Source organism: Pangasianodon hypophthalmus, chromosome 8 (genome assembly GCF_027358585.1).
Source record: "Pangasianodon hypophthalmus isolate fPanHyp1 chromosome 8, fPanHyp1.pri, whole genome shotgun sequence".
In the NCBI taxonomy this organism is placed as follows: domain Eukaryota; kingdom Metazoa; phylum Chordata; class Actinopteri; order Siluriformes; family Pangasiidae; genus Pangasianodon; species Pangasianodon hypophthalmus.
Genome location: NC_069717.1, coordinates 902,641 through 927,663, shown reverse-complemented (window position 1 = coordinate 927,663; position 25,023 = coordinate 902,641). Strand labels below are relative to the sequence as shown.

Here is a 25,023-nt window from a genome sequence, read left to right as displayed (position 1 = left end):
CGATAAGATACCATTCGATAAAATGCCATATGATACGATACCATACGATAAGATACCATATGATACGATACCATACGATAAGATACCATATGATACGATACAATACGATAAGATGCCATATGATACGATACCATACGATACGATACCATACGATACGATACCATATGATAAGATACCATATGATACGATACCATACGATAAGATACCATATGATACGATACAATACGATAAGATACCATATGATACGATACCATACCATTCGATAAGATACCATACGATAAGATGCCATATGATACGATACAATACGATAAGATACCATATGACACGATACCATACGATACGATACCATATGATACGATACCATACGATAAGATACCATACGATACGATACCATACGATAAGATACCATACGATAAGATACCATACGATACCATACGATATGATACGATACCATACGATAAGATACCATACGATACGATACGATACCATACGATAAGATACCATATGATACGATACCATACGATACCATACGATACAATACGATACAATACGATACGATACCATATGATACCATACGATACCATATGATACGATACCATACGATACGATACCATACCATATGATACCATACGATACGCTACCATACAATACCATATGATACGATACCATACGATACCATACGATAAGATACCATACGATAAGATACCATATGATACGATACAATACGATAAGATACCATACGATACGATACCATACGATACCATACGATACCATACGATAAGATACCATTCGATAAAATGCCATATGATACGATACCATACGATAAGATACCATATGATACGATACCATACGATAAGATACCATATGATACGATACAATACGATAAGATACCATATGATACGATACCATACGATACGATACCATACGATACGATACCATATGATAAGATACCATATGATACGATACCATACGATAAGATACCATATGATACGATACAATACGATAAGATACCATATGATACGATACCATACGATACGATACCATATGATACGATACCATTCGATAAGATACCATACGATAAGATGCCATATGATACGATACAATACGATAAGATACCATATGACACGATACCATACGATACGATACCATATGATACGATACCATACGATAAGATACCATACGATACGATACCATACGATAAGATACCATACGATAAGATACCATACGATACGATACCATACGATAAGATACGATATGATACGATACCATACGATAAGATACCATACGATACGATACGATACCATACGATAAGATACCATATGATACGATACCATACGATACCATATGATACCATACGATACGCTACCATACAATACCATATGATACGATACCATACAATACCATATGATACCACTACAATTCCATACCATACAATACGATACAGTTTAGAATCCTCTGTTCGATATCTGCCTAACTTTGCTCAGAATCTGGAGGACCGTTCATTCGTGAATGCTGATGGCGTGGAAAACAATTATTTTAAAAGTATCAGAGTTACAGACAAATCAGCTTGCTAGCGTGTTAAATTATTCACACATCAGTTTGAAAATATGAACTATTTTTTTTTTTTACACACGAGCCTCGATAATAACTGAAAATAACTTTGGTAATGTCAAAAAGGAAACACATGACTTGGTGAGAAAGTAGCTTGTTACTGGAAAAGCTACATTATTTTGAAAATATGTAGTTAGGCTAGTTAAGCTAGCTAAGAATGTAGTTAAGCTAGTAGTGTTGCTACTTGTAGCTAAATACCCCAATGCTGTAAATGACTAAAGCCCCATTTACGCCAAATATATAATAAAAAATTCATATTTTTGGTAGTTTAATTTAGACCACAGGCTGCTGTATGCAGAAGAAGGGGCGGAGCCATCAGAGTTTGAGATTTTTCAAAATGGCCGACACGTCACACAAGAACAGGACATCACTACTGAAAAAAATGACATCTTAGTGAAAATATATTGAATATAATCAAATTTTAAATCTAGTGTTTCCTATTCCAAGAGGATAATAAACCAAATCTAAACTTTATTAAGTTAAACTAATTTTTTTAACGTTTTTATTTATAGAATTTAATTTATATAATCACATAATAAGAAATATTAGATATGTTTGCCCAAATTCAGGATATTTTCACTTGCTAAGATTTTTTTTTTGCATCTTGGGGATAAATTTGTAGCTGCTAATCAGATTAAATTCATTTTACAACACAAAACAGCTTCCTTCAACCATTTTGTGTAGCAAAATACATTTAATGTACACAATCTGTCACTTCCAGTAGTTCCTGTAGCTCTGAACGTTAGCATTCAGTTGAAAAGTTACAGCGAGTGTCGCAAATCCGGCGATCGCTGGGGAATCGGACGCTTTTCATCAATAAATGCAGTCAAGAGCTGAACACTTTTACAGGAAGAGGGGATTTTTTGGTTTTGCAATCTATGAACCACAAATTTTGTAAAGCTCCTCATCAAATACATGAGGAAATCAATTTTTCATAAACAAACAAAAGCCGGAAACAGAAGTACAGAGAGCCAATCGTCTCAGAGGAAGAGAATATCTCTATTAAATATTCTCTAAAACAGCGCTATAGCAAATAAACCAAACTGCACACTTTATAAGAAAAAGGCTAATTGCCAGATTTAGGTCACATGATTTTCAGTAAAAAGGAACTGTGCAAACAAAAAAATCTCCAAATCAACAAACATGCGAGTAATAATTCACCAGTCAGTAGTGAAGAATTCACACACACACACACACACACACACACACACATACACACATACACATACACACACACACACACGGCTTGTAAACAGTTTATGGTCACGGCTGTTTTTCAGTCCAGGTACGTTCCCTCTTTCCTTTAAAACTTTTCATACAAACCTTTAATTTATCCATAATTATTTACGCTTAAGATTTCTGTGTGTGTGTGTGTGTGTGTGTGTGTGTTAGAGGAAAATACAATGCTGAGTGACAGGGTGGGGTGATAAAGTGGACTACGATGTTGATTATTTTCCTATAACAACACCTTTATTGAATAACGACACGCCGTACTTTTTATCCGTTTATAGTTGCGTTTAATCTTCTGGCAAACAAGGTAGTTCGTTTTCTCGCTTACGTTATAGCAGCTATAAACAGTCGTTCCCTCACCAGTCGCTCTTTTTTCTCTCTCTTGAAGTTAATAAGACAAAAAAATAAAAACGCAGCTTGTTGCGCATGTTACCGAGAAACCGCAAAGAAGCGTAAACTCCTCTGTCCTGAAGATGTCGGAAAACTTAAAGCTACAGCTTTACCTCTGACTGTTACAAAGCGCTGACACTGGAGACTCCTTCCATACATGATAGATAAACATCTCCAATGATTATAAACGTTTTTTAAGGTACTGTCAGAGCTGCTGTTATGGAAAATTAATCAACACCTTCTAAACAATCACAATCCAGAATTCAGAAGTGCTGCGTATATTGTGTGTTTTATCTGCTGTGCTCTTGATACATGCTGTGGTGTGTGTGTGTGTATGTGTGTGTGTGTGTGTGTGTGTTTATTGATTTATTTCTCTCTTTGGGTCTAATTGAAGCAGACGTTGCACCATCATGTTGCGTTGTATCGTTCTCCTGCTCTTTTGGGGGGTAAGTAAACAAAATGAGGCTGCTGGAAAAATGTTAAAGTCTAAAGATCGTCCTGCGTGCAAATAAAACGTCTACAGTCTGATATTACGAAGAGGAAAATGATTCTGAAAAAAAAAAACAACCCTGACAATTTGATCCAAAATAACTGTGAATATACAGAATGTAGAAAGCATTTGCAATAAGAACTAAAAAAAATATGCCTAATCATTATAGAAATCACATGGGATCTGGAGCCAAATCAAATAAAACGTTTTAAACGATTCAAATTATGATACATGAGCTCTACAGTGATTTGCGTAAGTATTCACCCCCCTTACACTTTTCCACATTCTGTAGTGTTACAACTTGGAAATGAAATGAACTTATTTGGGATTTTATGCCATGAATCTGCACAAAGAAGCCCATAATATTGAAGTAGAGGGAAAAATCAATATAGTTTGTAAAACTATTAATCATAAAAGTTCTGCTTGCATAAGTATTCACCCCCTAAATTAGTTCTGGCTCAGTCTCCATCAGACGTTAATAAATTAGTTGAATGGAGTGAACCTGTGTGTGATTAACGTGTCACATGATCGCAGTATAAATACACCTGTTCTTCATGTTTAGAGCATATCTAAACACACAGCATCATGAAGACCAAGGAGCGATCAAAACAAGTCCAGGGCACTTAGAAAAGTATTAATCTGAGTTTGCTTATTAAAAAAATCCCCAAAATGTGAACATTAACAACATTAAATCCAATATTACAAAAATGGAAAAGAATAAAGAATACAGCACAACTGTGACTCTGCCAGGAGGAGACCGTCCGTCAAAAGTCAGTGCAAAACAACCAAGAGTAACTCTCAACACGATGCTACCACCACCATGCTTCACAATGGTCAGCTTCATCCATTTTTGTGTACATTCATGAATCCGAATTACATCCATTTCTTCAAAATGTAGAAAAGTTCAAGGTGGGGAATGAATAGTTATAGAACACACTGTAGACTGAGAGTTAGAGTGTACGATGATCGACTGAGATCTAAATTATATTACTAGTAACCACTGTGGCAATATACATAGAATTTAAACTTATTATTCACACTTGTGTTCGTGAATTGTGATTTTTTTTTAGCCAATATTTATTCACCTGAACACCCGAGACCTAGACTATATCAAATGTGTAGTCTAGAAAATATAAAAACTAACATACTGATTGTATCATTTCAGAGATCTAATTTATATGTCATAAAATGTCATAAAAGGTTTAAATGTCATTAATTTAGATATTCAGATTTACACCATCAGGTTTAAGATCTAAATTCTATCCACTTTAGCAAACCTAAGCTTTAGATTATATCAGACCTGAGGTCTAGATGATATCAGACATGAACTCAAGACCATCCCACTGTTCCAGCACTAATCTAGAGCCTCCTGTTTTACAGTTCTCCTCCTCTTCTCCTACCATAACGCTTCTAGTGGGCTCGCAGTTCAGGTTGCAATGCCTTACTGAATTTGACCTGCTGTCTCCGGAGTACTCATGGAGCTTCATACCTCAGCTGAACGTAGACCAGGGTGTGAAAATCCCCTTTACTCCGCTCAATCACACAGGAGAAGCGCTGGAGCTGAACCCAGTGGAGCAGCACCATGCTGGAACATATAAGTGTGTGGTTAGGGGTATTTCTGAAAAGGGAGCCATGAAGGTGAAGAGGACCTTCCAAATCTCTGTCACTGGTAAGACAGGAAGGAGAAATAATAGAAACGTGTCGCTCTCTGTGTCTCATCTGGTCTCTGTGATGTGAGCATTGGAAGACAGAAATTATGAGAAAAAAATTGTTAACTTTCATTTTGAAGAATCAGTGACACGTCATTGTGCTTGAACCCATCTCAGAAACATCTCAACTCCCAAGAATCAACAGACAGCATGATGTTCACTGTGTTTTCCACTAGTCCTAATCTACAAACTCTCCCAAAAACTCCATTAGCCTGCAAACAAATTCCCTGAGAATCCGGCGTTAGTTTCCGAGCTGCGCACAAAGCAACGGTGTGAATGACACGGTGGTGTGATGAAGCAGGGTTACTCTTACCACCATAAGGTTGATTAGTTTCCTGTTACAGCAGGTTCCCAAGTGTTTTATTCCTCTTACACCACAGCAACTTACCAACGATGTCACATTGAAGTTAATAAGAAAAAAATGAGAAACCGTAAAGAAGCGTAAACTCCTCTGTCCTGAAGACGTCGGAAAACTTAAAGTTACAGCTTTACCTCTGACTGTTCCAAAGCGCTGACACTGGAGACTCCTTCCATACATGTTAAATAAATGTCTCCTTACACATGTTTTTAATCCGTTTATTATCAGTGGAGCGTCGCTGTACACGTCCCTGAGAATGAGCTGTTGCTATAGAAACAATAACGCATTAGAGCGAGTGCATTAATATAAACCTGCGCTACTGTCAGAGCTGCTGTTATAGAGAACTAATCAGTGTGATGTAGAGACTTTTTAAAAATCCACCATGTGACTATATTTTGCTCTGAAAAGTTTGTTGTGGCACAGTGTTCAAAAGTTTATACACCCCTCAGAAACCAGTGTAGATTCTTTATATGTGTAAAGACGGCCAATCAGATTGCAAGATGCTCAAAGCTTGTGACTGGAGGTGTTTCAGCTCCACCCACAGTCCAAAGAGCATCTGAGGCTAATGTCTTTTTTTCATTTTATTTAATTTTTTAAAAAGTAGATTGAAAGATCATGACACCAGAAGTTCAGACTGTGGAGTACAATGATTTAATATACTCGTTCATTACTATATTATTTTCTCTCCATATCCAGAGAATGTACCGTTTATAAGATGGCAGGTCCTTGAAGGAACTGAGGGAGAACCAGCGATGCTTCCGTGCATTTCCTCCTCTGAAACAGTCAAGAGCTTCGATTCTGCATTGGTCAAATGGTTCAAGATAAAGGAACTGGAAAATAGTTTTGAAGCTCAGGAGCTCACACCTGTTGGAAGAAGCCACAGCTCCATTAAAGGGGAGGAGATTAAAAGGCGAGTTTACTGGGCGTCTGATCTTAAGGAGCCGGACTGGTCCATTGAAATCGACAGTCTGGAATTGGACGATGAATCTCTGTACCGCTGTGACATCACAACGGAGTCACACACAGAATCCTCGTTAATGGAGCTTGTGTTACACCGTGAGTGAAGCCCATGTCCAGCCATCAACCTTCTGCATGCTCCTAAACAAAAACTTCTTTTATTCATTTTAAAAAAGTAGCGTACTCAGTTGATATTCTCTATTAATAAATTATTGAAAACTACACTGCTGTAAAAAAAAGTATTTAATTCATTCATTTAATAAAAATATGTATACCATTCAAAAAAATTGTACTCAGCTGATATTTCTGACATTTTTAATCGATTTTTTTTTTAGCTCAACTTGACCAAAATACAATTTTACAAAATCATCTTCTAAAAAAAAGTTTATAGTTTGTAGTATTGCTTCTCTTTTACTTAAAAAAAAAAATCCGTCAACCTACCTGTCTGTGCTATGCAGGTGCCCCGCCCCCTCGCTGTTTAAACCATACAGACCCTTGGGAGGCGTGTCCCGATCCCGACAGCAAGTCGTCGGAGGCGATCCTGCACGAGTCTCTGACCGAGTTCTCTCTTAATGTCTATAAAAAAGTGAACACGATGACACCTGAACGTAACCTGCTCTTCTCACCAATCAGCATCACCATGCTGCTCTCTCACCTGCTGCTGGGTAAGCACACACACACACACACACACACACACCTTTACACACCTTTACACACCTGCACAGGTGTAAAATATCCAGCATGTTATCTCTCACTAGTATCTCACCTCTCTCCTGTACTCTCTCACCACTGAGTTCTAGATTAATTAAAAGTACATTTCTTTATTCAGCACTAGTTCAAACTCTAATTTTTATCTTTACTTCTGATTTACTTTAATTGATTCATTGATTCATCTCAAACTTTCTTAATGTTCTGAAGGTTTAATATGTTTAAATTGTGAAAACAGTCTCTCTTTTTGAATCTGGGTTAATTTGATTAGCGTAAACTCAGATTCCGTTAATTTTCTGCTAGTTCATTCTCTAATTTGCATAATTTCATTCATGTAGTATGATCTAATTTGTAGTTGATTCTCAAATTTAGAATAACGAGAACAGAATAACGCATGGTGGATTTCTTAGACGAGTTTATTTTACTCAGTGCTGTTTACTTTATCTTGTTTTCATTTTCACATGAAAGTCATTCGATATTAAGGGCCATATTCAGAGTTAGCAACTGAAGTCCACTACATTAGTACAGTGTCTTGCATAAGTATTCACCCCCTTGAACTTTTCCACATTTTTGTAGAGTTAAAAGGTGGAAATGAACTGGATTTAATTGGGATTTTATGTCATGAATCTACACAAAGAAGCCTGAGATATTAAAACTGCTCACCATGAAGCACGGTGGTGGTAGCATTGTGTTGAAACTTACCTTTGGTTGCTTCTCTGACTAATTTTCTGATATTTCATTCTCTAATTTGTATAATTTCACTGCAGTGTAATATAAAATTTCTATATTTATAGTTTATTCTCAAATGTCTGGCTCTATTTTAATCTCTTTTCTAATTTGGCTTTAGTTTAACCTATAATTAGCTTTAGTTTGCTTTAGGTTAATATCTAATTTCCTTAATTTAATGTAAAATGTCTGTATTTGGTACTATATTACTCTCATTTAATTTATTTTATTTTGGCTCTAGTTCAGTTCTCACGTGTCCTTAATTCAGTTTTGCTCTGTTTTGCTCTAGGTCTAATCTAGGTCTACTTTGGACCTCAATTAATCTCCAACTTTCTTCTGCTAGATTAATTTGTTTAATATAATTTTTTTATTAATTTATTTTTTAAATTATTTTATTTTTATAGTTTGTAATTTGGTTGTATTTAATATTTTTTTTCTCTAGTGTAACCTCTAATTTCCATAATTTTGCTCTAGTTTAATCACAAATGTCTTTATTTGGCACTGCGCTAATCTTTTGGCTCTAGTTCTCACATTCATTTATCCTTAATTCAACTCACATTAATCTCAAGTTTACTTTATTAGCTTTATTTTAACCTCACATTGTTTAAGTTTAATTTAGTTTTCTTTTTTATTTTCACAATTTTAATTCATTTGGGTCTGATTTAATTTGACTAGTTTAATCATTTTCCCAAGCTGCCTCTAGTTTCTTCAAACTTTATTTATTTTCTGACTGTTGATTGTACAGCGTGTCCAAAAAGTCAGGAACCAATGAGAGTAAAATTACATATACTTCATTTTGAATTTATTATTTACAACAAATGCTCGACATGTTCACTCTTACGCTCTACGCTTTTTCTCAGTTGCTGAATCACGTTATTGCGGATTTTGCTCAACATATTCCCATTGGTTCCCGACTTTTCGAACACCCTGTATAACTTGCCTAATTTCACTCTGTTATAATCTTAGGTTTCTATATTCTCTTTCTTTAGTTTGAACTCAAATTTTTATAATTTGGCTCGATTTTAATCTCTCTTTTTATAAACTGATTCTTAGTTCATCTCTGCTTTCATTCATTCTGCTGAGTTTAATCCAATATTTCTTTATTTGGCAATTTACTCCAGCATTTTTTTCACTCCTTTAATGTCACTTGAGTAATTTGGGTTTGATTTAATTTGATTATTTTATTTATCACAAATGTTCTTACTTTTCTGACAGTTTGATCTCTAATTTGTTTAATCTCTCTACTATAATATCAGGTTTATTTGGCTTAATTTTGCTTTAGTTTAATCTTAATTTTACTTTATTAAGAACTAGTTTATTCTCATTTGAATATTTGAATACACATAAACCTTTCCTCTGCTCTTCCTCTCTTTTATTTTCTCTTTCAGGAACTCGAGGACAGACAAGAACTGACTTGGAGCGAGGTCTTCTCCTGCCCACTTATTTCTCCTGCATTCATTCTGAAATGAAGAAGCTGAACAACAAGATGAAGGATTCGATTCTCGTAGCCAGTCAGATCTTCTTCAACCGAAGTACAGCGTGCCTCAAACCGTATCATGAAAATTAATTCATTGGTTTCTTTTCATTTCATTTTCTTCTTCTTCATCTTCTTCTTCCTTCCTCAGAGCTCAAACTCCAAGAAGCTTTCGTCAACCAGTCGCAGGAGTTCTACGACTCCACGCCCCAAAAACTGACCAATAACAGTGAGACGAACCTGAAGCTGATCAACGACTGGGTGGCGAGCAAATCGCAGGACAGAATAACAGGGCTGGTGGATTTCTTAGATGAGTCAACTGAGATTATTTTACTCAATGCTGTTTACTTCATTGGTCAGTGGCCTTGTTTTCATCTTTATCTGAAATTCATTCTACACTAAGGGCCATATTCAGAGTTGGAGACTTAAGTCCAAAACCTACGTAGTATGACGTCTCGCATAAATATTCAGCCCCTTTTTGCACTTTTGCACATTAATCTGGAACTGAAATGGGCTCATTTAGGATTTTATGTCATGAATCTATGCAAAAAAAGCCTGTGACATTAAAGCTGTTCATGGTGAAGCATGGTGCTGGTAGCATTGTGTTGAAACTGGTTGCTTCTCTTAACAATCCCTCCTTTACTCCTCTACTGTAGTCGTGACTTGTGTTTATATTCTTTCCTTTTTTGTAATAATGGATTTAATGTCACTTTTTTATAATGAGATCATGTGACACTTAGTCATAATCATAATTACACACAGGTCACAACTCTATTCAACTAAATATGATGGAAAGTGAACCAGAGCTAATTTAGGGGTTTCACAGTGACGGGGTGTGAATACTCACTTTTTATTTGCATAAATTTAGATTTTTATTGAATTTTCCCCACTTCAATATAATGTCTTGTATGAGGTGCTCCTTCTACGCGACTCTGCCTGGAGGAGGCTGTACACAAAAAATCTATAAGTGGATAAAGAGGGGATTAGTCAGAGAAGCACCCAGTTTCAACATGATACTACCACCATCATGCTTCACAGTGGACAGCTTTAATATTTTAATAAAATAGGATGTTTTGCATGCGAGTCATGAAATAAATTAAAAAAAAAAACACAATTAAGTCCATTTCAGTTCCATGTTGTAACACTACAAACTGTGGAAAAGTTAAAGGGGGTGAATACTTATGCAAGCCATTGTAATAAATCAGTGAAAGTTCCTGGTATTCAGAGTCGGGTTACGCAGCTTAAGTGGATTTTCTAAGCAGATAATTAAAATCACCTGCGTGTAGTTCACGCCTCCGAGGTTGCCAGATTTTTCTTGAGGAGAAGCGTCCGAGACGGAGTTTTTCAACAGCGAATACAACAAACACTCACCTTTAAACCTGAAAAAAGTCCGGGATAGAAAATGCGGACTGAATACAGAATGTTCTAGTAAGGACGCTAAGTAGAATTGAAGTTCAGCATATGCGTATATACTTAGATATAAAATTAGATCAAATACATTTTAAAATGTATTAAAAAGGCAACTGAAATATATACAGTAATATGTATTTATATATGTAATATTTATGTAAATGTGGATAAACATGGATAAGTGTGTGTGTGTGTGTGTGTGTGTGTGTTGTGTAGGTAAATGGAAAGGAACGTTTGAAGTTAAAGATGAAGTGTTTACAACGTTTTCGAAAGGGCATCTGTCCGTCCCGACTCTCTACAGCTCGAACTTCTATCTGGCCACAAGTTACATACACACACTCAAAGCCCATGTGAGTTTACACACACACACACGCACACACACACACACACACACACACACACACACAAAATAATGTCCTTAGTCTCCACAACTACTTAAATATCCTTGTATACAAATATTCAACATTTCCTAGACACTTCCTTATTCCTCTATGTTTTTCTTGTCCTCTAGATTCGCTTTCTCCGTCTAATTTCCTGTCTGATTCTCTTCTCTGTAGAGTTTAGTGCTTCCTTGTTTTAAATATTTACTAGTTCATCTGTGTTTTTCTAAATTTCAGTCATTCCCTAGATTCCTGAGCCTGTGGTCTCCAGTATCCCTCAGTGTTACGTGATGTCCTTGTCCAGTTTTTGCAGTGTTCCTTGCTGGCTTCCTTGTCTGCTAGTGTCCAGTGCACTTTCATTTCCTTGTTTCCTTTCTCCATCTAATTCCCACTTTCCACTGATTCTCTAGGTTTTAGTGTCCCATAGTTTCCAGTGTTATAATATTTTCTAGTTTTCTGTGTTTTTCTAAATTCCAGTGATTCCCAAGATGCATTCTTCTCTCTCTATCTCGCTCGGTTTCCTTGTTTCCTTTAGTTTCCACTCTCTATCTAATTCCTATTTTTCTGCGATTCCTTTGATTCTATTTTCCCTAGTTTTAGTGTTCTGTAGTTATCAGTGTTTACTAGTCTTCTAGCTCTGTTATTGATTTGTTCCCTAGTTTCCACTGTTTCCTATAGTATCCTATAGTGCCTTATTTTTATCATTCCCTAGCTCCTAGTCCTGCTAGTGCGATAAGACCATCTAGAGTTATGTAGTGATACAGATTTTACAGACTATTTTCCTCAACAGTATGGTGGTTTGGGACGCAGCTCGTGTCTGTGTGTGATTATATCTGAATCTTTAACTGAGCAGGAGTTTAACAGAAGCACACATTCGTACTGTGTGTTTCCGGCTGCAGGTGGGGAAATTCGATCTGACAGGGAAGAACAGTCTGTACATCCTGCTGCCCATCTCCAAGGGTAAAAAAGGGCTGCAAGCCATGGAGGCATTGCTGACTGAGATTAACATCAGAGACATGGTGAAAGAGATGGCCTCCGTCAATCCAACGTTGACTGAAGTGACGCTGCCGAAAGTGAAACTCATGGTGAACACAGATCTCCTCACGCTCCTGAAGAAATTCGGTCAGATTTATTGCTTTATTATCTTCACCTTTTCATTTCCTCTAATAACAGCATTCAGAAAATATTGCTTTAAATGGGCTTTAAAAATAAAAATATTTGGTAGTAAACATTTATATATGTCTTATGCTAAATACAAAATGTGTAATTAGACAAAAAAACAAATTATTGTAAGTATATATATATATATATATACACACAGTGCTGTGCAAACTTTTAGTACAAACTTTGTTATAGATGTTTATTTTCTGACTTCTACATTATTGATTCAGTACAAAAACATTTTAGATTCCAAACATTAGTTTTCCAGCACAAAATGAAATGTTACAGAAAAATGTTTGTATGTCAGTAAAGAAAGCAGCAGATTCCATAAGAGACACTTTTCAGATAAAAACATAATGAAGGCTGCTGGGTTTCGCTGCAGAAATAAGAAGCGAGTCGACAGTCAAAGTCTCCAGAAGAACTGTGGCTGCTTCTGCAAGATGCTCAGTAACACTTCCAGCTCATTTCCTTATAAAACTGCACACACTGCACCTCAGATACTGATTTATTTATTTAAAGTGAAGGATCGTCACATTAAATACTGACTTTGTTTCATTTATTACTGTTTACTGCTCTTTATAGGATTTTTTTAATGTAGAAACATTTAATTTCATTATTTTTGAAGGCGTCTTTACTCTACAGCATTTCTTTACGTGTGTCTAAGACTTTTGCACAGAACTGTGTATATTATTCGTATACTATTTTAAAATCTTGCCAATAGACTAATTTTCTTTTTTTCATTATTTGATTATACACATTATTATGTATAAATATATACTAATTCTCTACAGAAAAATGTGATTATTATAATATGTATAAATGTAATATATTTATCTGTAATTTATTTTAACCATCTCTCTTTAACCACTCACTCACTTGTTCTTTATTTCTCTTTTATTTATTTTTCCCCCAGAGCTGGCAGGATTACTGGAGGACCCTAACCTGTGTGGAATGTTTGAGCAGAGTAGCTCCACGCCTCTGACTGATGCTCGTCATCGCGCTTTCCTCTCCCTCACGGAGAAAGGAGTGGAAGCTGTGGCCGCCAGCAGCATCTCGTTTTCACGCTCCTTCGGCAGTTTCGACGCCATGCGGCCGTTCGTCCTGATGGTGTGGAACGAGGACATCAACAACCCTCTGTTCATCGGGAGAGTTCTTAATCCAAAGCAGGATGAATAAAGCCAGAGGTCTTTGTGCTGAGAATTATTACACGACAAAGTAAAATGTGTAGGTTCTGAGAAGAATCATGACATAAGTAATTACCATGTGGCCTACAGCATCATCATATACTACAGCAACACAATAAAGTCTATCAAACTAAAGTGCTAGAGTTTGATTGCATCACAGTTCATTTTATTATTATTTTATTTTTGAGATGCAGTTACAAAGACTGACCACACGATGGCAGTCACAGTACACATTCCGTAGAGACAGTGTTTCAGGACACATGAGAACGTTTGAAGAAGATCTGGGACCTAAAAACCATCTTAATAAAACAGCCTTAATCATCCCTGTGCAAACAAACAAACAAACAAACAAACAAACAAACAAACAAACAAATAAATAAACGTAGCAGTTATACAGCTAGCTAGGTGATGACACGTTAAATGGCACACATGACACATATAGGCATGCAGCAATCATCTTTGTAATCTTACTTTAATATTTTATATATATATATAATGCTTGAATTGAAATCAGACTCGTCATTAAAGAAACGTAAAGGTACATCGATTTTTTGCATATGTCACTCAGGCTCCGTCTACACGCATACAAAAAGTTTTGAAACATAGCTTTTATGCCTCTGTTTTTAAAAAGAAATCCTTTCTGTGTGAAAAGCATTTCTGTAAATGTCTCCATCCACACACACACACACACACACACAAACAAACCACACAAACAGTTTGGAAATGCTCAGTAAGCGTGCAAGCCCAGTAGGTGGCGATAGTGTGTCATGAGCTGTTACATCAAACTGCTTACGGATAACGTTAAGAGCCGCGGTTTGAGCAGATTCTCAAAACGCAGAGAAAAAAAACTACGTTTTCAAAAATATTCGTATACGTGTGGGCGGGGCCTGAAGCTTAATGAATTAGCTCAAACTCAAGGAACACCCTGTTTTAGTGTTTGGTTCACCAACACCACAAAGTAAAGACAGATGGCTTGCAAAAAGTCCAGCTTGCATAATCTCCAGCGTTGCTGGACTCTTGGTTGATGATGAAGTCTTTAGTAGATGACAGGTAACTTGTTGTAACATCTTCATGCAGATCTTTTGAAAATTGAAACATTACAATAAAAAGAGAGCTTTGTGTGAAATCAGACCTGAAAACACAGTTCTCAGTAACACACGGCATCCTTACAGATTTCCTGCACTGAATCCAGAGTTGTGGAGATGTGGAGATCTTCCAGGAAGTCATTGATTGAATCAAACCATCAACCAGCTGGAGTTCTTGTTGTATGCACACTTTGGAGGCTGACTGATTGGTGGTGAAGCTCTTCAGGTGTTGCTTTATTGGTGGACAAAGTCTTTGAAGGCTTTTTGATCATTTCAATCATTTCTGATGTGTTTTATTGGTTTATGAGATTTTTGGATGTTCAGGAAGTGGATGACCTCTTCAGAAGCTTCTGGATTGGTTTAAGTTGGTAGTTGGTAGTTGACTCTGATTTAGTTCTTCAGATTCTGTTGGATTGGTGGAGTTCTTCAAATGCTGTCATATTGGAGGTTGAGTTCTTCAAATGCTGTCATATTGGAGGTTGAGTTCTTCAGATGCTGTTTGATTGGAGGTTGAGTTCTTCACATGCTGTTTGATTGGAGGTTGAATTCTTCACATGCTGTTTGATTGGTGGTTGAATTCTTCACATGCTGTTTGATTGGCGGTTGAATTCTTCACATGCTGTTTGATTGGCGGTTGAGTTCTTCAGATGATGTTTGATTGGCGGTTGAATTCTTCAACGCTGTTTGATTGGAGGTTGAGTTCTTCAGATGATGTTTGATTGGCGGTTGAATTCTTCAGATGATGTTTGATTGGAGGTTGAATTCTTCACATGCTGTTTGATTGGCGGTTGAATTCTTCAGATGATGTTTGATTGGCGGTTGAATTCTTCAGATGATGTTTGATTGGAGGTTGAATTCTTCACATGCTGTTTGATTGGAGGTTGAGTTCTTCAGATGCCGTTTGATTGGAGGTTGAATTCTTCACATGCTGTTTGATTGGCGGTTGAATTCTTCAGATGATGTTTGATTGGAGGTTGAATTCTTCACATGCTGTTTGATTGGAGGTTGAATTCTTCAGATGATGTTTGATTGGAGATTGAGTTCTTCAGATGATGTTTGATTGGCGGTTGAATTCTTCACATGCTGTTTGATTGGAGGTTGAGCTTTTTGTTGGGTGTTTTTGGCGACAGTTGGATTGGTGGTTGAGGTCTTTGACTGTTTGGCTGGTTTCTGAGCTCCTCTGTTTGACTGACCTTCTCACAGGCTTTTTTTTATTTCTAGAGTATTTCATGTTGGTGTTTCAGATCCTAAGAGGATGTTTGATTTATTTCAGGGCTTTTGGGATGCATATGATCAGAGGCTGAGATATTTGTAGGTTGTTTATTGGTGATTAGGCTCTTTGAAGGTGGTTAAGTTGGTGGTTAAGATTTTCAGAAGCAGGTTCATCATCAATGAGTTGTTCTGATTGGTGACTGAGCCCCTTTTAAGCTTCTAAGAGGATAGTTGAGCTTTTCTCATTGACATTTCAGCATCTTAGCGTTTTTGATGTTGGTACTTGATGTGTTTCTGTTTGATGGTTCAGATCTTCAGAGGAGATTGGCTGTTTTTTTTTGGTGTTTAAGTGTTGAGCAATTCAAATGCTGCACCAGTAGAGGGCAGTCGAGAGCCATCATCTTCATCATCATCATCATCATCATCATCAACATCTCATCAGTGTGCTTTTTTTTTTTTTTTTGAACGGGGACACATTTTGAAGGTGACTCCACGGACACGTCCAACGTAGACTGAACACACACACATTACACAACGAGGTCGTTCAGACAGACACACAAACACAACAACGTTCATGATGCTGTACAGATTTTTGAAGTCGCTGTTCACAATCCAGTGGTGAGCAACACACAATAATAATCCTGTCCTGATGAGGAGATTAAAGGTTCTCATGCTAGCTTATTCCAGGCCTCTGTGTGTGTGTGTTTGAGTGTTTCACTTCTCTCTGTACATCACTGACTGTATGGAAGATGTGAGGAAATCATGTATGTACAAACACACACACACACACACACACACTCACTCACACACACACTCACACACACATAAAGACACAGAAACAACAAACAAATACACAAGGACAAAATCCAGCCTGGGTTGTGCTTTGACTGATGTGCAAATTGTCCATGACACACACTTCATAACGGTTATTACACAACTCCAAAGTGTGTGTGACGTCAGCGGGGTCGTTTCCCGAATCACCACCTGCGTGTGTTTTCAGATACACAAGGACGATGTGACATCTAGACACCACTTCGTCATTCGTCGCACTCTCATGAGTGTGTTTATTGCATCATTTCATTATTACTCGTACTCTTCCGTATATGTGTGTGTGTGTGTGTGTGTGTGAGTGAGTGTGTGTGTGAGTGTGTGTGTGAGAGGGTATGTTAGTCGCTGCTCGGTGCCCCTTGCTGCGTGAGCGTGTGCCAGTACTCCACTTTCTTTCCTTTGTATTTAAGACACTCGAACCAGTGCTTCAATCGCTCTCCTTTAGCATTGATCCCCAATTCAACTCCTCCTGAGGGAGAGAGAGACAGAGAGATGAAGAGAAAGAGATAAAGAATGATAGAAAGAGATAAAGAGAGAAAGAAACAGAGAAAGAAATACACAAACATAGTGAGAGGTAAATAGAGAGAGATGAACAGAGACAGAGAGAGAGAAGGAGAAAGAAAGAGCAAGGGAGAGTGATAGAGACAGAGAGAGAGACAAAGAGAGAGAGATAATGAATGATAGAGATAAAGACAGAAAGAAAAAGAGAAAGAGAGACAGAATCATAGAGATAAATAGAGAGAGAGACGAACAGAGACAGAGAGAGAGACAGAGAGAAGGAGAGAGGGTGAGTCATAGAGATATAAAGACAGAGAGAGACAAAGAAAGAGAGAAATAATGAAAGGGAGAGAGATGAAGAGAGAGATAATGAATGATAGAGAGAGATAAAGAGAGAAAGAAAAAAAGAGAGAGAACAACATAGAAACAGAGAGATGTAAATAGAGAGATATGAACAGAGAGAGAGAGACAGAGAGAGAAGGAGAGAGGGAGAGTGATAGAGATATAAAGACAGAAAGAGAGAGAGAAATAATGAGAGAGAGAGAGAGAGAGAGAGAGAGAGAGAGAGATTGTTTAGATGTGTCTTGTTGCATCATTTCATCATGTGTTTATTGTTTGTGAGCTGAGATGAGCTGTGTGGTGTTTGGAAAAGCTCCTCACGTACAGAGCCACACACACACACGCACACACACTCACACACACACACACTCACACACATACACACACACACACACACACACACACACACACACACACACATATACACACACACATATACACACAATGGTCGGATCAATAATGCATGTGAGTCATGACAAATGAGCAACGCACTCAGCATTGCCTTGAGGAACGTCAGAGAGAATAACAGAGAGAATAACAGAGAGAGAAAGTGAGGGAGAGAGAGAAAGAGAGAGAGAGAAAGTGTGAGAGAGAGAGAGAGAGAGAGAGAGAGAAGGAGAGATGGTGAAAGGTGAACTAAATAAATATTGTGTCGTGTTTTATTTATCTGTCGGAGACGTGTGCATCATTTAAAGCCTCTCAGCCGTTTAGTCATTTTTCATTTCATCTGTCCATCATTCTTAGATACTTCGCTTCCAGCTCTCGCTGTTCCGACAACACACACACACACACACACACAAACACACACACACACACACACACACAAACACACACACACTCACACACACACACACACACACACACACGTCTGCCTCTCTCTGTCACAGTACACATTACAGTAATGATAACAACAACATGTTTACACCACAGTGCTGCTGAGTTCTGGGTTCTGATTGGTCAGAAACTGTTTATTCATCTATGCACTTGTTCTTATACATTACCGTTTCTATGGTAACGCATCATTCCATATACTGTACTGCTTTTTTTTCTGATGACACACGATCATAAGTCTGTTTTGTTAAACGGCTTCAACAGACTTCAGAAACAGGTACGTTAGTACCGTTACTGAAAACAGTACCGCTAGTTCAGTACTTCAGTACTTTCTAAGCACCTGTTTCCCGGGTAACGCTCGCTCCCTCGGCCTAATACACACTATCTGTGTGATACTTCATTAGGATAAGTAGCTTTATTATGGATATATAACGTACGCTGATTTTGCGCTTTTTTTTGCATATTTTTGAGCGATAACTCGTAGCAGCGTACTCTGATGTTAAAATACAGAGCTCCTACGTTCTGATGTTCTACGTTCTCCAGGATTTTGCTGGGTTTGGGAAAGACCCATCTTGCGTCATTGCCTCGTGTGAACGTGATGTTTGTTTAATCGCAATAATTCGCTAGCGTCACAGATTACGAACAAACACAGCTAGGCTTTTAAACTTTTGGCTTAAGTAGCTAAAAGCAAGCTGAATAACGTAACGAGCTAAATACAGGGGACATTCATAGGGGGAATGAACACTTTTTAGCAAAATGTCTTCCAAAAATTTTCATACTTAGTTTATATTATATATATATTTTTAACAGATAGCCTTGAAGAATTCCTTTGACAAGTGAAGAACGTAGTGAAATCATTCTCATAGCTGGATCAGGAAGCTGTCGCAAGGTGATCGTGAGTGGGAGAGACAACGCTGTATGTTTTTAAAAAGAAATGGCACATACAGGATGTTTGTAAATAAAGTTATATTTTGCTAAAAAGTGTTCACTTCTCCTCTGTATGGAGACTTTTGGGACTTGCTGTAGTTACCACTAACCAGACTGTGTTAGCTAAATGTTGCCATGGGAATGACTTCTGGCAAATTATAAACACAAGCACAAAATTTACGCTGCCTCCGAACAGGACAATCTGTATCCCAGCCTGTATCCCAAACGCTAGCCAGAAAAAAAATACAGAAGAGCATTTAGCTATTATTGCGTTAAATATTGCGCTATATCATTTCAGACTCACCGATGAAATCGTTGCTCATTCCCAGATCGTAATCCCACACGGAAATTTCCAGAGTCTTCTTAGCCAGTTGATCGTGAGGAACCTCGTATATAAACTCCTGCAGGAGAAAGAAAACAGAAGCCTGAATTACACATTTCGTAGGAACGTAGGCTAATCGGCATCGATTAACGTACAGATTTTATTGGGTACGCTAACAGATGTTTAAAAAAAAAAACAATCTATGAACACACTAATTCACCGTCTCACACTGTCACGTCATCTGTACCGAAAATTATTTACTACAATCTCATTTTCTACGTACGTGACGGAGACTCCGAGCCGCGATTTCAGTGACGTTTGAACCGAGGTTTTCTCAATTCTATAGAAATATGAAGTGACGCTCAAATGATTCCTATGGAGCGTGTGTGGTGCGGCGTTTCTTTACTTCCCCGCTCACAACTTTAGTTTCTACCTGCAGTTAGTTCCCTTTTACCGTTTGACGTAAAACTTGAAGAAAAACGTATAAGCGTGGTTTCATCTTCTCCTGTTGTATACTGTACGACTTCTCATTAAATGCGTATAGAAGAGAAATAAACCTCGGAAGGAAGTATAACAGAGATCGGTGCTAACTCTGGTGAGCGTACGTAGCTAGTACAGCTAGCTCGCTTTGCTAATTTACTCTGAGAACTACTAGAGCTAATCACGTAAAACAACCGATTTTCACACTGATTAGTGCGTTATTTAATTTGTGTTTAACTCGTTAGCTTTCGAAGGTTTTCCGTCTCTTTTTGAAGTCTTTCTTACCTCATTAAACTCCGGGTTTAATGTTTTTTTCTTCACTGAAGTTTTATACTTGGACTTTTTCCCCATATCTGGCTGAAGAACGCTGATGATAGACAGAAAGACAAAAGAAAGAAAGAGATGGTGGTGAAATATTAAAGATCTGCTTCTTCTAGTGCTTCACTTCCATCTCTCCTGTTATCTATTATTTATCTTGCTGCATAATGTCTCATTATAACTAGTGACATTTATGGCAATAAAGTGCTGAAGTGAACGGGAATGAACTAGTCTGAGAGAAAAATGTCCTTCCTTTGACATCAGGATTTCATTACTTTTCCAAAGATCAAAGAAAACCAAAACTAAAATTGAAAAAATCCAGAAAATTAAGAAACACTGGAATAAAAGCCAAGAGCTCGATTTAGAGCATGACAAATTAATACAGGAAAAAGAGAGAGAGAGAGAGAGAGAGAGTTCTGTTGGTTCTGATGTGGGTTCTAAAGTGGGTTCTGATGTGAGTTCTGAAGTGGATTCTGATGTGGATTCTGATGTGGGTTCTGATGTGGGTTCTAAAGTGAGTTCTGATGTTGGTTCTGATGTGGGTTCTGATGTGGGTTCTAAAGTGAGTTCTGATGTTGGTTCTGATGTGGGTTCTGATGTGGGTTCTAAAGTGAGTTCTGATGTGGGTTCTAAAGTGAGTTCTGATGTGGGTTCTGATGTTGGTTCTGATGTGGGTTCTGATGTGGATTCTGATGTGGGTTCTGATGTGGGTTCTAAAGTGAGTTCTGATGTGGGTTCTGATGTGAGTTCTAATGTGGGTTCTGATGTGGGTTCTGATGTTGGTTCTGATGTGGGTTCTGATGTGGATTCTGATGTGGGTTCTGATGTGGGTTCTGATGTGGGTTCTAAAGTGAGTTCTGATGTGGGTTCTGATGTGAGTTCTAAAGTGAGTTCTGATGTGGGTTCTGATGTGAGTTCTGATGTGGGTTCTGATGTGAGTTCTGATGTGAGTTCTGATGTGGGTTCTGATGTGAGTTCTCATGTGAGTTCTGATGTGGGTTCTGATGTGAGTTCTGATGTGAGTTCTGATGTGGGTTCTAAAGTGAGTTCTGATGTGGGTTCTGATGTGAGTTCTAAAGTGAGTTCTGATGTGGGTTCTGATGTGAGTTCTGATGTGGGTTCTGATGTGAGTTCTGATGTGGGTTCTGATGTGAGTTCTCATGTGAGTTCTGATGTGGGTTCTGATGTGAGTTCTGATGTGGGTTCTGATGTGGGTTCTAAAGTGAGTTCTGATGTTGGTTCTGATGTGGATTCTGATGTGGGTTCTGATGTGAGTTCTGATGTGGGTTCTGATGTGGGTTCTAAAGTGAGTTCTGATGTTGGTTCTGATGTGGATTCTGATGTGGGTCCTGATGTGAGTTCTGATGTGGATTCTGATGTGGGTTCTAAAGTGAGTTCTGATGTGGGTTCTAAGTGCTAACCGTGCTGATCGTTCCGCGGTGTGTGGACAGACAGGTGGATGGTCGTGTGTGTGAGTTACTGAGTGTGTAACGTGTGTGACAGCGACGGAGAGTGAATTAATATCTGATAGAAGTTTCACACCCCGAGTGCGAGTTATAAATTATCCACATTGTGTCTCATGACATAAATATAAACAGCATTATTTGTAAGCGAGTCGAGAGCGAGTCGAGTTTGAAAGAGACGGATTATTGTCTTTAAACTCGCCATGTTCACGTCTCCGTGTGTGAGCAGAGATTCCAAAACAGATCCACAGTGTTTCATGTGGAACTGAAATCAATCTGAAAACCTGTGTTTGTGAAGGAACATAAACTCAGCTCCGAATCAGCCTCGTAGCTGCGTGAGTGTGTGTGCGTGAGAGAGAGAGAGAGAGAGAGAGATGTGTGTGTGTGTGTGTGAGAGAGAGACATGCGTGTGTGTGAGAGAGAGAGAGAGAGAGAGATGTGTGTGTGTGTGTGTGTGAGAGAGAGAGAGAGAGAGAGAGAGAGAGACGTGTGAGTGTGTGTTTGTGTGTGTGTGTGTGTGTGTGAGAGAGAGAGAAAGAGAGACGAGTATGTGTGTGATGAGAGTTGCGTTCTGTTTTAATGAAGCCTGCAGCATTAGCGTGTGTGTATATGTGTGTGTGTGCGTGTGTGTGTGTGTGTGTGTGTGCGTGTATGTGTGTGCGTGTGTGTGTGCGTGTGTGTGTGTGTGTGTGTGTTTGGGTGTGTGTGCATGTATGTGTGTGTGTCAGTGTGTGAGTGTGTGCGTGTGTGCGTGAGTGTGAGTGTGTGCATGTGTGTGTGTGTGTGTGTGCGTGCATGTGTGTGTGCCCTAGCAGCACTAGCATGTGATTAGCATAAGCAGAACGGTGGTGTTATTGAGCACACTCTAATTAACACTACATGACTCAGACACTATCACTGTCTCTGATTCACACTCACGCTGTTAGCATGCTAGTGTTAGCAATGAGCTAATCATATGCTAATTACATGACTGATTTAATGTGAATTTATTCAGCAGCCATGCTAACTGGCTAAATCTTAAACCTAAACTTAATTCCTATACCCTATACCCTAACCATAAAATCTATACCCTAACCCTATACCCTATACCCTAACCCTACACACTAACCCTAACCATAAAATCTATACCCTAACCCTATGTACTAATCCTATATCCTATATACTAACCCTAACACTATACCCTAACACTATACACTAATCCTATACACTAATCCTATATACAAACCCTAACCCTATACACTAATCCTATACCCTAACCCTATATACAAACCCTAACCCTATACCCTAACCCTATACACTAATCCTATATACAAACCCTAACCCTATACCCTAACCCTATATCCTATACACTAATCCTAACCCAAAACCCTAACCCTATATCCTATGCCCTAACCCTATACCCTATACCCTAACCCTATATCCTATACCCTAACCCTAACCCTATATACTAACCCTAACCCTAACCCTAAACCCTAACCCAAAACCCTAACCCTATATCCTATACCCTAACCCTAACCCTATATACTAACTCTAACCCTAACCCTAACCCAAAACCCTAACCCTATATCCTATGCCCTAACCCTATATCCTATACACTAATCCTAACCCAAAACCCTAACACTATATCCTATATCCTATATCCTATACCCTAACCCTATATACTAACCCTAACTCTAAACCCAAACCCTAACCCTATATCCTATATCCTATATCCTATACCCTAACCCTATATACTAACCCTAACCCTAAACCCAAACCCTAACCCTATATCCTATATCCTATACCCTAACCCTATATACTAACCCTAACCCTAAACCCTAACCCAAAACCCTAACCCTAACCGTATGCCCTAACCCTATATCCTAACCCTATACCCTATACCTAACTCTATACTGTACCCTATATCCTAAGTGATTAATGAAGTAAAATGTTCACAAAAACATCAGTACATAAAGCAGGTGTGTGAGCTGCAGTAATTTAGGCTGCTGAATACCACACACACACACACACACACACACACACACACACACACACACACACACACACTGACTCAGCATGAACACCGCAGTGATGAAAATCATCCGGAATCAACACTTTCACACACACTGTAATTAAAAGGGAAACATGAATGAGCCTTAATTACAGAAATACTGCATTACACACACACACACACACACACACACACACACAGCAAAGACAAACACACTGATTCTTGCTTCAAACAGGAAAGTCAACATCATGTAGAACAGAGAGAGAGAGAGGGAGGGGAAGGGGGTAAGTGAACAAGAAAAAAGGGTTTAATCTCAAATCATCTTAAGTATAGAAAATTGAATGATTAAATATTTTATTTTATATAATTTTATATTTTCTTAATTAACTTAATTCAACTTCTAATCCATAAAGACTAATCCCTAATCCTTAAACCCCTTAACCCTAATCTCTAATCCTTAAACCCCTTAACCCTAATCTCTAATCCTTAAAGCCCTTAACCCTAATCCCTAATCCTAAAACCCCTTAACCCTAATCCCTAATCCTAAAACCCCTTAACCCTAATCCCTAATCCTAAAACCCCTTAACCCTAATCCCTAATCCTTAAAGCCCTTAACCCTAATCTCTAATCCTAAAACCCCTTAACCCTAATCCCTAATCCTAAAACCCCTTAACCCTAATCTCTAATCCTTAAAGCCCTTAACCCTAATCCCTAATCCTAAAACCCCTTAACCCTAATCCCTAATCCTAAAACCCCTTAACCCTAATCCCTAATCCTTAAAGCCCTTAACCCTAATCCCTAATCCTAAAACCCCTTAACCCTAATACCTAAAGACCTTAACCCCAATTTCTAATCCTTAAAGCCCTTAACTCACACTAGCCCTAACACCTGCCTTTGACCATAATCCCAACTGCTAATAAATTAACACCCTAAAGTAACCCT

At 38.1% G+C, this 25,023-nt stretch overlaps 2 protein-coding genes across 5 annotated transcripts in view; one reads left to right on the top strand and one right to left on the bottom strand.

Moving 5' to 3' along the window:
* Positions 1-2,770: 2,770 nt before the first annotated feature.
* Positions 2,771-13,923, top strand: serping1 (serpin peptidase inhibitor, clade G (C1 inhibitor), member 1). 3 transcript variants are annotated; one of them, XM_026928158.3, is made up of 10 exons: positions 2,771-2,896; positions 3,629-3,677; positions 5,102-5,390; positions 6,485-6,844; positions 7,204-7,410; positions 9,568-9,711; positions 9,805-10,008; positions 11,280-11,413; positions 12,343-12,565; positions 13,518-13,923. In XM_026928158.3, the coding sequence occupies exons 1-10, from the start codon at positions 2,871-2,873 to the stop codon at positions 13,778-13,780; spliced, it is 1,899 nt and encodes a 632-aa protein (XP_026783959.2). In that variant the 5' UTR covers positions 2,771-2,870; the 3' UTR covers positions 13,781-13,923. The 3 variants fall into 3 exon arrangements, with proteins under 3 accessions (XP_026783959.2, XP_053092138.1, XP_026783958.2); XM_026928157.3 differs by having other exon boundaries at positions 2,802-2,896; positions 3,626-3,677; XM_053236163.1 differs by lacking the exon at positions 5,102-5,390 and having other exon boundaries at positions 2,773-2,896.
* Positions 13,924-13,927: 4 nt separating this feature from the next.
* doc2d (double C2-like domains, delta) overlaps positions 13,928-25,023 on the bottom strand; it is a 34,531-nt gene continuing 23,435 nt past the window's right edge. Inside the window, exons 9-11 of one of the 2 annotated variants that reach the window (XM_026928160.3) lie at positions 20,596-20,677; positions 19,813-19,909; positions 13,928-17,382 (exon numbers count right to left, since the gene is read on the bottom strand). In XM_026928160.3, the coding sequence (XP_026783961.1) occupies positions 17,252-17,382; positions 19,813-19,909; positions 20,596-20,677 (310 nt within the window). In that variant the 3' untranslated portion in view covers positions 13,928-17,251. The remainder of the gene's footprint in view (positions 17,383-19,812; positions 19,910-20,595; positions 20,678-25,023) is intronic. The other variant, XM_053236164.1, reaches the window with a different exon arrangement.

Coding starts and splice junctions, on each gene's coding strand:
- serping1 (XM_026928157.3), top strand. CDS start 2,871: ATGGTCACGGCTGTTTTTCAGTCCAG. Junction 10,009..11,279: donor CAATGCTGTTTACTTCATTG/GTCAGTGGCCTT, acceptor TGTGTTGTGTAG/GTAAATGGAAAGGAACGTTT. Junction 12,566..13,517: donor CACGCTCCTGAAGAAATTCG/GTCAGATTTATT, acceptor TTTTTCCCCCAG/AGCTGGCAGGATTACTGGAG.